This window comes from Phoca vitulina, unplaced genomic scaffold (genome assembly GCF_004348235.1).
Source record: "Phoca vitulina isolate PV1807 unplaced genomic scaffold, GSC_HSeal_1.0 scaffold66, whole genome shotgun sequence".
NCBI classification, from domain to species: Eukaryota; Metazoa; Chordata; class Mammalia; order Carnivora; family Phocidae; genus Phoca; species Phoca vitulina.
This window is the reverse complement of record NW_022589769.1, coordinates 3,486,345-3,500,997: the sequence shown is the minus strand read 5'-3', so window position 1 is coordinate 3,500,997 and position 14,653 is coordinate 3,486,345. Positions and strand designations below refer to the sequence as shown.

The following is a 14,653-nucleotide window of genomic DNA, read 5'->3' as shown; positions in this document are numbered from 1 at the left end:
ACCCCAATTGTGCACCTGCCATGTTACAGGTATTCTACCAAGTGCCGTGGATGCAATGACAACGAAAATCCAGACAAGGTCCTTTCCCTCCTAGAACTTATTTCAGAGTCTCACTTTTCCAAGTGTGGTCCCTGGACTGGCGTCCGCTGGGGACTTGTAAGAAATTCAGCATCTCCAGGCCTGCCCCAGCCCAACTCAACCAGAATCTGCTTGCATGTGCTTGTATCTGCATACACCATCTCTGGAAAAAAATAGAAAAATCTGATTATAGTAGTTATATCTAGGAAGACTGGACATAGCTAGGGGCGATGAGAAAAATCTAAATCTTACTTTATACCCTTAGATATTGGTCACATTGTTATTTTTGGACATGAACCTTTCATGCTTCCAACATACCCTGAATCTTTTTGGTCCATTTCTTGGCTGCCCTGGATGTGTAACCACTTCCCGTGTGTGGTGTCTCATCTTAAAGGATCCTACAAAAGAAAGCGTTGTAGATGTGGAGGGGGTCCAGAGCCCACCCTATAAGATGGGGGTGGGCGTCAAGGCTTAGTTCTAGGTTCTCTGTGGAAATTCAGTGAGTATATGTAAACATCAGACATACAGAAGGTGCTTAATGTTATCTTCTTCTTGGTCCTCTATAGCCACTGTTTTCGGTCGTAATTAGGGAGAGAATTCCCCTTGACCATCACACTTCACTAACAAGGACCACTTATTTGAGGGTTAGGTTCTTCTTTTTCCCATATCAGAAAGGGGAAAGGCCCCACACATCAAGTACCCCTCTCGTTCTGAACCTTGAGATCTCGTTGCCGCTCCCACCAGCCCAAGAGGGGGCAGGTTTCTTGATGGGTAAAACCATTGGTAGAGTTAACTGAGTTAAGGTGTATTGAAATACGACTTATGTACAGTAAAATTTACCTTTTCTAGTGGACAGCTCTGTGGGTCTTGACAAATACGTGGAGCTGTGTAACCCCCACCACAGTCAAGACAGAGAATGCTGCTATCACCGCCCCCGCGTTTTCCCGTGCTCCTTTGCTCCTTTGTGGTCAGTCCACCTTCCCCTACCCCCAGCCCCTGGGGGCCCCTGGTCTGTCTTCTGTCCACGTGGATCTGTCTTTGCAGAATGCCATCTAAGTGGAATCCTACAGGATGTGGTCTTTTGAGTCTAGTGGCTTCTACTTGGCTTAATCCATTTGAGATTCCCTTTTTATTGCTGAGTATTATTTATTGCTGAGTATTCCATGCCCTGGACGCTCCACGTTGGTGCCGTCTTGGGGACAAAGAGGGGAGGAAAACAGCTAACCTCGACCAGATGGTCCCTGGGCTGACAGAGTTTACTGGAGTGGACCACATTTTCTCCCAGAGGCACAGTTAGGCGTGAGAGGCCGATCTGATTATTAGGGAAAAATAGATCAATGCCATTTCTTACACCTCCAAATCTGCGGCTTGAGAAACTCCCCTTCACTTTGCTTTTTTGTGTGCGTTTCGATTGGGACAATATGGCTCCAACCGGCCTGAAATGAACAAGGGCCCCAGTAAAGCCCCACTCCCCCAGGCTTTATGACAACAGTGCCGAGTCATAGAGGTCCGGCCCATCCCTAAGAGAAGATCCTTCCCCTTCCTGCCGTGCCTTGGCCCCTCAGAGTTTTGCCCAAGGGCAGCTGATGGGGGAGGATGGAGTTTCTTGGAACCACCCAGACCGCCAGTTATTGTGGCCCCAAGAAAGCCTGTGGCTTCAGTGCCCTGCCCCCGGCCGTGCCGGCCCCGGAGATCCAGGAATGTTACCAGCCCTATTACCTGCCTGGGTACCGCTACCTCAACTCATGGAGACCCAGCCTCTTCTACAAGATCTCCAATGCCCAAACCTGCATGGATGAGGGAGCGATGTGCCGCAGCGCCCTGAGGCCGCCCACCATCCTGCCTGCGCTCCGCTCCGCTCTCTTCTGTCGCTACAGCCCCCACGACTGGGACAGGTCCAATGAGCTGCAGATGCGCGGGGCTGAGGCCTCTCGGCTGTGGGCCAGCCGGCTGACCGGCGACTCCATGCGGCTCATGCAGGACAAGGACCAGCTGACCCGCCAGATGCAGGAGGGGACCAGCCGGAACCTGGGCCAGAGGCTGTCTGACATTGGCTTCTGGAAGTCCGAGCTGGGCTACGAGCTGGAGAGGCTCCTAAACGAGAACCGCAGCTTGGAGACAGTCAAGAGGCGGCTGGAGGGTGTGGCCGAGGAGCTCAACTGTCCGCTGCAGGTGAGTGTGGGTGAGGAGGGGGCATGGCAGCCGCTGGGAGGGCAGCCCTGGGCGCTCCGCTCCTCTCCAAGGAAGGTCGAGGCCATGGGCACTTTGCAGGTCGGCTCGCGCTGCATCATCATCTGCGATCAGTTCCTATAGCCCAGGATTATCCCAGTCAAATCGGGGTTCCTCAGACTGAGCCGGATTTCCTTTTCTCCTTGGGGTTACATCAGAACTGCAGAGGTTTTATCCAGACATTCCGCACGTGCCTGTGTGTGCGTGTGGATGCATGCACGCAGGGCGCTCTGTAGAGGGATATACTTAAAATAATTGCTGTATTTTTCTCCATAGCCCTTAACACCTTCTAACATACTCTCTAACTTATGCATGTATTTATTTATTGTTTTGCTGCCTGAGCTAGAATCTAAGTGCCACGAGGGTGGGGGTTTTTGTCTGCTCTGTCACCAGCGTGTTCCAGACGGATCCTCCGCTGTGCGGGGCAGCGTGTCTGTGTTGGTCCTCCGTTGGCCAATCGCCCGTTGTCTGGGTCAGTGTTCTGAATGTCTTCCCAGCCTCCTACAGTGCTTGGCATATGGTAGGCACTCAGTAAGTATTTGTTGAGTAAACGAATACGTATCTGGATGCGGACATGCTCGACGCTCCTTGGTCTCCAGTCATATCCCGGATTAGCTAGGGCTGCTTTTGGCGGCATGTAACGGACACCTGACTGCGGCTCAGCCGAGCTCAGCCAAGTCGTGATGAGAATTCCAGAAGGAAACAGCAGGCTGCTGCAGCCTCCACTCGATGCTGGAGGGGAGGGGACCCAGGCACCTGTCTTTCTGCTCTGCCGTCCTCGGCTTGTGGCTTTTGTCCTCCTGTTTGCGAGGAGATTTCATACCTCCTATTGCAAGCTCCTACGTGCAAGGAACATATTGATCTCATTTGAGGCAGGAAGATAGGGGCAGGGCAAAGGGCGCCCTGTGCCAACTGTGTCAGGATATGTCAGTTTTCTGGAAGGGAACATCCTGCGTTTCCAGATCCCTCAGGAGACATGGCACAGCCCCTCCCCGCCATTATGGGGACTCCTACTGTGTCCCTCTGCCCCCCAAGTTTCTCCCCTGAGAGGAGAGTGGGCAGGGGGACCTGAGGCGACATCCAAAACCTATTGCTGTCCTCTTCTGCTCTCCTCACCCCTCCAGCCTGTCTGGGAAACCCAGCTCCGTCTGGTCACTGGTGCAGCTCCTCTGACAGTCACGTGGTGGCTTGGGGGGGGTACCAGAGATCTCTCTGCTCTACTTCTCCCTGTCTCCAGGGCTGCCCCCCTCCTCCTGGACAGTGATGATGCCTCCTTCCTGTCCTCCTCTCTCCCGCCCCCCTCCCACCCATCTTCCAGCCAGAGGGGGCGATTTTAAATATGAAACTTGGTCTCCACACTCCCTCACTAAAACCCCCCTCAATGCACCCTGTTAACATCCAAATTCCTTGTCACCCACTCCAGCCCCTGCACAGCCCAGGCCCTGCTCACCACTCCAGCCTCACCTTCTCTAGTTCCAGCGGCTTCCTCTCTACTCCTCCTACCTCAGGGCCTTTGCACCTGCTGTTCCCTCTTCCTGGCACATTGTTCCCCTTCGTCTCTGCTGCTTCTGATAATTCACGTCTTGGTCTGTCACCTCCTTAGCAAAGTCCTTCCCGGCCAACCCCCTACCAGTTGCTCCCCACCCACCTACATCCCCCTGACTATTCACATCCAAGCCCTCCTCCCAATGAGAAATGATTGCACCTCTTTGTGTGTTTACTTGTTTGTGTTCTCTCCTGTCTCTTAGAGCTCCGTTAGTGTGGGGACCCTCCGATCAGGCTGATTGTGGTCTCCCTAGCACCTTGATGGGGTGTGGTCAGAAAAGGGGCTCAGGAAATTCTTGTGAAATCAGTGAACCCCTCTCCCCTCCTGAGTTCCCAGATGCATTTGCACCCCAGCACCAAGACGTGGTGCTCCCCTGCTTCCTTCTCCTTCTTGCTACTCTTTGTGACATCATAGCCTCGTGGCCCAATCACCAAGCTTTCTCAGCCTCTCTTTGCAGGAGCTCCTCTGAGCAGCCCCTTCTCCCGTCTTTTGTTCCACGCCGCTCATGGCCCCACGACCATTGCAAGGTGCGTGGCTGTGTGACAGGGTCCCACTTGGCCCTGGTCACATTCCAAAGCCCCATCCCCACCCCATTTACAGATCTCCAAAAAGGGACTTTCACATACATTCATAGGTAATATTTATTGAGCTTATTCTGAGTGCTTTACATTTGTCGAGCCGACTTAATCCGCATGGCAAACCTGGGAGATATGCCCCCTTATTCTACCCATCGGCAAGCATGGCATGCCGTGGTCCCCACGGAGGGGGAAGGGGAGGTGAAGCCCACCCACAGGCACAGTGATGAGGCCACATGGAGCATCCAGGTTTCCTGGGGATAAAGCAGATCACGGCAAAAATGGATGTGAGTCGCCTGCGGTCAGGGTCTGCATACGGGTGCAGGGGAAACACGCTCTTTCCGGCTGCTCCCTACAGGTTGCTCTGGAGTGTCTGTACCATCGAGAGAAAAGGATCGGGATCGATTTGGTCCATGACAATGTGGAGAAAAACCTTATCCGGGTAAGATGCCTCCTGGGTCTGCCCAGCCTCCTGAGGGAGGAAACCTCCTGACCAGCTGGTCACAGAGGTTTCTGAGCTGCCTGCCAGGAGCAGAAGCGACGTGTCACCCCATGCAAAGTCGGGGCTCAGAAAGCATTGTTGGGGGCCTGCACTGCATGGAGAACAGGGAGAAGTGAAGTCATGGGACCCTCAGTTTTTATCTCCAAAATGGGCGTCATCATAGTAATAGCGATAATAACAATAATAAAGATAGCGTTTGTGGAGCACCTACTGTATGTCACACACTGGACCATTTCATGTGCATTTTTGAATGTAATGATAAAACAGTCTACAAATGAGCACTTGGCGCATAGTAGGTGCTCAATTTTCTTCTAACCAGGAAGTGTATAAAAAAGGAAGAAAGTAAGATGAGGAATGTGGAGCCCCCAGAGCTGACCCTTACCTGTCTGGCCCGGGGATCAGGTGGGATGAGGCAGGAAATGGACCCCACCTTGACATTTCACCTTGGGGGGGAGGGGAGTCAAGGGTGGGTGGCGAGAGGTAGGGGTGGGGTCACTCGCCTGGGAGGCCGGGGTGCAGTGACTTTCTAAGGGGCACTGCTCTTTTTGACATTTTTCATTGCAGGAAGTAGATTTGCTAAAATGTTGCCAAGAACAGATGAGAAAACTAGCTCAAAGAATTGATATCCAGATGCGGTAAGAGCTGCTTCCTCTTACCCTTCTCGGGGGTCTGTTTTGGGTTTCCCCGGTTTTCGGGGGGCAAGTAGATGGGCTGCCCGTCTCTCGGTGGTTCTTTCGGTCAGTGGTGGGCTGGCAAGGGTTTTAACAACCGGCTCTCCAGGGAAGAAAACGAAATCCTGATTTGACCTTGCCGGCCAAGGTCAGTGGTGTCAGTCAGTGCTGCGGCTGCCATGGCCGATCTCGGTCTCCCCGTGTGCGCCCCAGGTCTCCGTGACCCAGAACTTCACTGGCTGCTCTTTTTTGCACGTAGAGCCTTGGCAAAAGAAATGGGCCCCCCCGGGCCCCCCCCCCCCCCCCACTTAGCCTGCAGCTTCCCCGTGTGAGTTCCGAACTTGGGGAGATGGCAGAGAGCAGGGGGCATTGGGTATCAAGGAGAGGAGGGGCCAGTGCCTCTCCAGAGGGGAGCTGGTGGACGCCTAGAGCCCTGAGTCTTCAAAAGCAATCGGCTTTTTGTTCTTGGAAGATGACATAACCGGTATCATGAAAAGCCAGGAGGCTCCCCCGCATAATTAGAGGGAGGCCTGAGTTTTACAGGGCTTGGGGCCCCTAGCTAAGCCCTTGGCACTCGGCTCCCCTGGACAGAGCCTTCCCTCCTGAGGCTGGAGCTGGGCATGGCCTTTAGCTCTCATGGGGCACGCTGCTCTGCTGGTTTCTCCTTCTCATTTCCTCAGACACAGAGAGCAAGAGGAGGCCTGGTCACTTAGCCCCAGCTGCTCCTTCTGGCTGCGTGGGGCATGTGGGTAATCTGGATGGGATGCTGAGGCATCAGGCCGCTTGCAGACAGGCTCTGGGGGCTGGCCGTACCCGCCTTCCCAACACACACAGAGCAGCCCCTCGCCTCCACTGAGGACTGGGCAGCAGGGACGGGATCACCCAGGGCAGTGTTGAAAAGCTCCCCGCGGTCTATGGGTGAGGTCCGGGCAGACTGCAGAGGCGGAGGTGTCGGAAATGAGGTGCACACACAGCAGTGGTGTGGGGACCGGTGAGTGGCCGAAAGCAGGGCTGACTTCTGTCATGTGTGCACCTCTGACCTGATTGCTGACAAGTCCACCCCCCGCTTGGACTCTTGTTTGCCTCCTGTTTGTCTGTAAGTTAATGTGCTTAAAAAAAAAAAAAAACCCTTACATACTTGTATATAAAAAACAAAGGGAGCGTTTCTGGCAGGCAAATGTCTTCGTTGTGTTTTTCTTGCCCTTATTTTTATGATCGCCTATTTTGGGCAAGAAAGAGAGGTTTTCTGTTTGTGGTCGACATGGGGCTATGGCAGAACTCGGCGTGGGGGTGACAGAGGGCTGGATTTTGGGAACTGGGATAGTTTGAGCTGGCAGAGTAACAGAATCCCAGACCGGAAATTGGGGAGCTGGACCCTGGAGGGGAAATCGTCCCAAGACGGGACTGGCTCGTGGAACCCCAGCAATGGAGCAAGATGTGGGAGAGTAAGGAGAGCTGGAGAGACGGAGAGGGACAGACACAGAGCAAGAGGAAAAGCGAGGGAGATAGGCACCAAGAGGTGAAGGCAGCTGAGGCAGGGAGGGTCGGGGGGAGAGAATGTGAGCTTGTGGACAGGCGTCCCTCCCCTTTGCCAGGACAGAGCCCGAGCCACCCTCGATAGAGGCTGTTTGACCTTGGGCAGTGGCCCGCTTGCCAGAGGATGCCTGTCTTCTTTAGGAAGCAGCTCGTGTTGCCAGGGCTCCCTGATTAACCTGGAACCAGCCAGAGCCTCAATGGGAGAGCCTCAGCGTGCCATTGCCCCCGTGGGGAGGCTCCACCACTGACCTGCTCAGGTGGCCTCCCTGCATCTGGGCAGAGCTGTGTCCCTATCTCACCAGAAGCCCCAGCAAAGTAGAAAAGCCTGGGCAGAAGCCATATCAGGGTTTTTCCTCGTAAGCCAACAGCAGGGTGAGCGTTGGCACTGGTTGGACTCTATGTCATGGGCCAAGAAGGGGAGACAGGGGCCGCCCCCTCTTTCTCCAGGCTGATTAGCAAGGGCCAGGAAGCTGGACCAGCCAATCAGGGATTCTGAGGCCCTGGGTCCCCTCTAATGCTCTGGCATGTTTCTTTTCTACATTCTGGTCTTCATGTTCCAGTTCATTAGGCAGGACAGGGCCCCATTTCTCCATGGCTCTGCCAATTCAGAAGGCCCCAGGGGCCTCAGGATGGTTCCTCCTATCCCATCATGACTCCCTGAGCATTCCGATAGGTGGGAGCCCACCATCAGGATTTACCTTGCTTGCTTCTGGCCTGTTTGAAATCCCTCACCAACATCCAGTATCCATAGCAGAAAAAGAAAGTGGCAAAAAGATGAACAGAGGCAGACGGGAGAGGGACAGAAAGAAACACAAAGTCCCTAAGACAGAGAGAAACCAAGAAAGATGAGGCAGAGAGACAGAAAGATCACACACACACACACACACACACACACACACGTGTGCGCGCACCACCACCCCCCCCCCCCCCCCCCCCCCCCCCCGCGCGCGGGCGCCCCCCCCCCCCCCCCCGCCCCGTGTGAAATGTGTGCCGCTCACTTTAGTTGGTGTGTCTGGACATCAGCTGGCTTAGTGAAGGTTATTCCCTTTTTATTCCCTGTCACCTCGAAGAACTTCAAGGACACGGTCCCAGTTGATGCTCAGGTGTCTTTAACACTGACTAATCTTGTTTCAATCAAGACAGACACAGAAAGGTTCAGGCTTAGAACCTTCTGGAGCCAACAGATTCTAGCTAGGATTCTGTTAGTGTTTACTTAGTATTTATGTTTGAAGTGACCTTTTAACAGAAGGTGCTACTGATGGTCCTTTAAAGACAGCGATGTAGATTTTCCCCTTAAAAATACTCTTATCTAGGGGCACCTGGGTGCCTCAGTCGGTTAAGCGGCTGCCTTCGGCTCAGGTCATGTTCCCAGGGTCCTGGGATTGAGCCCCACATCGGGCTCCTTGTTCAGCAGGGAGCCTGCTTCTCCCTCTCCCTTTGCCTGCCGCTCTGCCTGCTTGTCCTCTCTCTCTATCTCTCTGTCAAATAAATAAACAAAATCTTAAAAAAAATAAAATACAGTTATTTATATTTTAAAAGTGATTGTTAAAAAGTAGTAAGTAACTTATAGTGCAGGTGCTTTTGAGAATATGGCAAGAATCACGAAAGTAGTTCTCCAGGGTCTGGAGTTTGGCACACGGTGGCTTTTAAGTCTAAGCTTCCCAGCCAAGATACCAGCCCTGCAGGCCCAAGTACTGGCCCTGTCCACTGTGCTCTGCTCACCTCTGCTCTGCCCCTCACTCCGCCCAGTCTCTGATTCCAGCCATCCTGACTCTCCAATCCCTGGCTCCGCCCAGTCCCTGACTCCGCCCAGTCCCTGACTCCGCCCATCTCTGACTGTCCAATCTTTGGCTCCGCCCAGTTATTGACTCCGCCCACTTACAAATACTGCCCCGTCCCTGATTCCGCCTATCCCTGACTGTCCAGTTCCTGACTGTCCAATCCCTGGCTCCCCCCAGTCTCTGATTCCACCCATCCCTGACTCCGCCCAGTCCTTGGCTCCGCCCAGTCCCTGATTCTGTCCAGTTCCTGACTCTGCCTAGCTCCTGACTGCGTTCAATGCCTGACTCTGCCCAGGGCATGTTTCAATACCAGGTTCTGTTCAAAGTGAGAATCCATATCTTCTAAACCAGGTCAGCCCAGTACAGCTGGAGGGCCATATCTGGTCCACCACCTGTTTCTGTAAAGTTTTATTGGGACATAGCTACGCCCATTCACTTACATATTATCCAAGACTGTTTCCTGCTTAGTTGAGTAGTTGCAACAGAGACCATATGACCCACAAAGCCTAAAATATTTAGTATTTGACCCTTTGCGGTAGATATTTGCCTACCCCTGTTCTGAATGACAACAGATCTACTTGGATTGGGGGGCGGGGAAGGGAGAAGTGTGGGGAGGTCGTGGGTATGTAGTGGGGGCATCAAAGTGGGAAGAGGGTGGAGAAACCACTGGGGGTAGACAGAGCACCCTTCTGGGAGTCCAGAGACTTGGCTTTCAGCAATGGCTCTGCACCACCCTCCTGGGTGACCTTGTGCGAGGGACTCTGGGTAAGTGCACAATCTCCAGACAAATCCTTGCCCCACACAGCGATAACCGAGATGCTCAGCATGCTCTGGAGAGGGACCTCGAGGACAAAACCTCAGCCCAGTTTATCGATGAGAAGTGCTTTAATCTGAGGAACACGTCAGACTGCATCAGCTTCTTCCACGGCATGGAGAAAGTCGATGGCACGTAAGTACTGGGCTCTTGGTCCCCATCTCTAGCCAACCTGATGGGAGTGAGGGCTTCTGGGTCTGCTCCTGCCAAGGAACCATAAAGGGTCATCATGCACCAGTCAAGTAAGAAGCCAAGTGGGTGAGTGGGGATCCTTGGTTGCAAGGCACAGAATCCAATTCTAGCCAACTTAAGACAAGATGGATTTACTGGAAATTTGTGGGGGAGCCACAGTCTTCAGGAGAAGGCTGGAGGGGAAGGTTTTAGCAGCTTAAATGAGCCAGGAAGTGGGAGCTAATCAGCTGTATTGTCAGAGCACGAATGTCTCTTCATTTTTGCCCCGTTTTGCCCAAGATTCAAATTCCAGCAAGAGGGTGCAAGAGGTTGGCTTAGGGAGGGTCACACAGCCACCGCCATTGGGCCAAGGCATGCCGGGCACCCGGATTGGCAATTCCACCAAACAAATTCAGAACAGAATGGCTGTAACCAGAAGGAAGAGGGATCCAAGCTCAGCTGGGAGAGCCAACTGGACCCAGGCTGCCTGGCTTCACATTCAGCCTCTGTACTCACGCTCGGGGCAAAGTACTTAATCTCTCTGGCCCCCCCCCCCCCCCCCCCCGTACAGGAATAAAAATAGTGCCCAACTCCCAGAGTTGCTATGAGTATGAAAAGGTGGGTATGTGGGGCGCTGAGCACAGAGCCTAGTGTGGGGGAATGACAGCGACTAACATGTACTGAGTGCTTGCCGTGTGACCTCATTTTCTTGTCACAGCAGCTCCAAGGTAGGTGCCTTCTGTGTGCCTGGCTCTGTCGTGGGCATGTCACTGTTTCTGGAATTTCAGGCAGAACGAAGGCATGTCAACAGGCAGTCCAAGGTCCGGGATAATGAGGGCTGGACAGAGTAGTGCTCTGGGTACAGGGAGAGGGTGGTATCTATCCTGGTCTCTTAAAAAAAATGGGGGGGGGATGCCTGGGTGGCTCAGTCGTTAAGCGTCTGCCTTTGGCTCAGGTCATGATCCCAGGGTCCTGGGATTGAGCCCTGCATCAGGCTTCTTGCTCAGCGGGGAGCCTGCTTCTCCCTCTGCCTGCCACTCCCCCTGCTTGTGCTCTCTCTCTCTGACAAATAAATAAAATCTTAAAAAAAAAAAAAACAAAAACAAAACTTCTAGCACAATATAATGTGCTGGGCACATAGTAGGTGTGCAGTAAGTGTTTGTTGAATGAGCGAATGAATGAAAAGAGGAAGGGAGGGAGGGAAGAGAAAGAGGAAAGGATTTCCATGGCAATCTCCTTGGCCCGAGCCCAGGGCCACCTCCTGGACCTTAGTAAATATCAAAGTGTTGCAATGAGCCTTTGGGGTTTCCGGCAGTGGCAACCGGTGGGGACCCTCCTCCTCTTCCTGACAAGGCGATCCCCCCCGCACCGCCCCATGGTGCTGGCTATGTGAGCAGGACTTCAGGGGCCTCAGGCCCCTCTGCCGAAGCTGCCCATTTGGAGTGGGAGTCTGGACGGTTCCCTTCCCAAACAGATGCCTCCCTGAAAGCTCGTGGCCAGGGGCTGGCAGAGATTGGGGCGGACAGCAAGTGCTGTAATCACCACATGTGCTAGCCCAGGGCTCTCTGTATTGGGGGTTTTCTTAAATCAGGGCCGTGTCTGGGCAGGCGAAAGGAGACCGAATGCAGGAGCTCTGCTCACCCAAGTTCTTGTCGCCGTGGGTTAACCGATGAGTGACGGTGCCGACAGTAGGTGCCCTTTACCTGATGTTTGCTGAGGGCTAGGCCCTGCTCTTTGCAAACAGCGTCTTGTGAATCATAAACACTTACCAAGGGCTTGCTGTTGCCAGATGCTAAGATAGTGGTTTCATATTTGGTCCTTCACCAACCCCGGGGAGGGGGTAGACACCATTATTATCCCCATTTTACAATGAGGAGACTAAGGCTCAGAGAGTTGAAGCAACTGGACCAAGCTCATGCAGCGAGTGGGAGAGCCACAGTCTGAGCCCACGTTGGACACGGAGCCCGTGTGTTTTATCTTGGCACCTTCCTGCCTCCCAGCAATGCCCGCTGCTGTCTCCACCATCCTTAGAGGACACAGGCCCCGTAAAACACGTCCCGCCTACTGAGGCACACCACCTTCCAGCAAGACAAGCTGCCTCTGGTACATTCCCCCAGGGAGAGTGTGATTAAGCGGGTTATTTTCCCTGGACAGCACAGCTGTCTGCTCCAGGGGAGAGCGAGGGCTTAGAGCTTGCTGCTCCTGACCTTGACAGTGCCCCGTACAGCAGCAGAGACACACCCCGACTCAATGTGCGGTCTCTCTCTGCTGTCCTTGGTGCTACCCCCACCCCTTCCTGGATTGATGGTGAGTAGCTGTGTGACCTTGGAAAAGATGCTTCCCCTCTCTGAGCCTCAGGTGTTTGTTGGCTAAAAGGTCTGGGCCAGACACCACGCCCTGTCCCATCTCCAGAGGGCCAAGACCCCCCCCACTACTGCTTGATTTTTTTAATTCCTGCCAAAGACAGACAAGATGATCACGTATGATGTGTTCTTCTTAAAATTTCTATTCACCATGCAATCTAAGTGTGCTTTAAATGTCTGAAAAGAGACTTCTATTTCGGAAAATTGAGTTTCTCTCTCTCTTTTTTTTTTTTTTTCTACTGCCCGAGAAGGAAGATGTTTTATTTAAGAACTGGAGATTTCCCAGCTAGAAGAGACCGTAAAAAGTTACCCAGTCTGGTTTACCCTGGAACTGAAGCCAGCTCAGGGAAATGCATGTCCCTCCTTCTCAGAGGTTTCCCAGAGGAGAAGACCCCCATGCCTGCCTGTACATCAATTGTGTGGTGCAGGGGGTTACGCACTCGGCCAGGAAGTACTTTCTGTTGTCTAAACTGAATCCCTTATGCTTCACTGCCTTTGAGAAGGTTTCCCTGCCTGGCTTTTCTGATCGAGTCTGTGTCTCCGAGGTTCATCCCCCGCCCAGATCCATTCTCCCGCTGCCCTGATGTGAGTCCTGCAGCCGAGGCTGCCCACTGCAGACTGTCTTTCCATCTGGTTCCCGCTGGGGTTTAGCCAGGAGGAGGGGCGCCCACGGGAGGCGGTGGGCAGGAGGAGGAGGAGGTTGGGGGTTTATTCTTCCTGCTCCTTCCCTCTCCTTTGGCCCTCAGTGGTGACAGCTTTCTACATTTACTAATCCCGGAGCCCCTCAACACCTTCTGATCCTTTTTCTTTCCTTTTAGGACCCTGACAGGCACATAAAGCCAGGATTTATAAAACTCCATCAGCCTGTCCTTCCCCGGCTAAAGTCCCTCCTAGCACATATACCGTCTGTCAGTATCTTCTTTCTTTGATGTCCGTCTTCCTCTGCTGGAAACGTAGCCCCGTGAGGACAGGGCTGTTGATGTTCTTGTGTCTGGGTCTATCCCAAGTGCCTGGAACAATGCTTGGCGTGTGGTAGGCGTTCAGAGAACATTTGTTGAATGAGTGAGTCGGGGCAGACAGGATGGCCACGAGCTCATCGCTGAATTGAAGGGGCTCTACAGCCAGAATCGAGCCCCGATGCCTGCTTCTCAGCCAGTCTCCATGGTGTTGGTGGTGGTAGTGAGAAGGGACTGCTTGGGAAAAGAGCTTTTCAAAGGAATCTCTCTCTCCTCCCATGAAACTCACTAAGCACCCTTTGAAAGATCAGCGCTTGCTAGGCTGCAGTTGCCTGCCCTGGAAAATGGGGTGGGGGTTTGCATTAGCCCAGTGGTTCTCGACGGGGGGCAGTTGTTACCCCTCTCCCAAGGGACATCTGGCGATGTCTAGAGACATTTTTGATTGTCACGACTGGAGGGCAGAGGGGCACTGCTAAACTTCATATAGTGCCCAGGGTGACCCCCCCCAACAGAGAATGGTCCCGACCCAGATGTCAAGAGTGCCCAGGGTGAGGCTCTGGATGGGGGGTTCTCCAAGGCCTGCCTTCCACCCCCTGCCCCCGATTGCTGTCTTGTGTTAAGTTCATCCCTGTGCCTCCTGCAGGATCTCTGTGCCCGAGACCTGGGCCAAGTTCAGCAATGACAACATCAAGCACTCGCAGAACATGCGGGCCAACTCCATCCGGCTGCGCGAGGAGGCTGAGAATCTCTTTGAGGCCTTGTCAGATCAGATGTGGAAGCAGTTTACCCACACCAACCTGGCCTTCAGTGCCCGCATCTCCGAGGTGACAGACGCGAAGAATAAACTGCAGGCGCAGCTGGCGAAGGTAAGTGAGATGCGCCTGAGGATGGCTGTCCGCCCAGCTGAGTCCTCACCCGCCTCCCGACGGTCTCGGCAACATCTGGCCAAGCTGCGCACAGGCCCCTGGGGCTGCACCGGTCCTACCGTCCCAGATCCAGGAGCCTGTCCCGCCCCCCCCCCCCCCGCCGAAAGGGGAGGGGGCCGTGAGCGTCTCAGGGGGATTCCAGCATCTGGGGTAGATCCTTCCCTGCTCCCCTGATGATGGAGCTTGGAGCATAGCCTGGCTGTCTCACGGCCCCCAGGGTCCTTCATTCCATCCGAGGGCCTTGCAGCGGAACATGACCAATGAGTGTGGGTACGGTTATCAGAGCCCCAGGAAATGGGCCCAAGCAGCTCTCCGCCCACATCGGCATCTTTGGAAATGTAACCTTTTGACCTTCAAAGACTTCCATAGCATCAGGGGTGAAGGACTGCCTGATTTTGTCACTATCTCCTTCTACTGCCATATCCCTTGCCCTTTCTACTGCTCCTATGGGAATGCAGCGTAGTGCGGTCTCTCACCTCTGGGGGTGGGGTGGGGGGCCCTCTGC

The 14,653-nt window shown here is 53.8% G+C and overlaps 1 protein-coding gene across 1 annotated transcript in view; it reads left to right on the top strand.

The window, feature by feature from the left end:
- The first annotated feature begins 1,674 nt into the window (after positions 1-1,674).
- The window catches only part of TEKT5 (tektin 5), a 35,448-nt gene continuing 22,469 nt past the window's right edge, over positions 1,675-14,653 (top strand). Inside the window, exons 1-5 of the mRNA XM_032392147.1 lie at positions 1,675-2,250; positions 4,787-4,870; positions 5,495-5,565; positions 9,724-9,867; positions 13,866-14,088. Of these exons, the coding sequence (XP_032248038.1) occupies positions 1,675-2,250; positions 4,787-4,870; positions 5,495-5,565; positions 9,724-9,867; positions 13,866-14,088 (1,098 nt within the window). The remainder of the gene's footprint in view (positions 2,251-4,786; positions 4,871-5,494; positions 5,566-9,723; positions 9,868-13,865; positions 14,089-14,653) is intronic.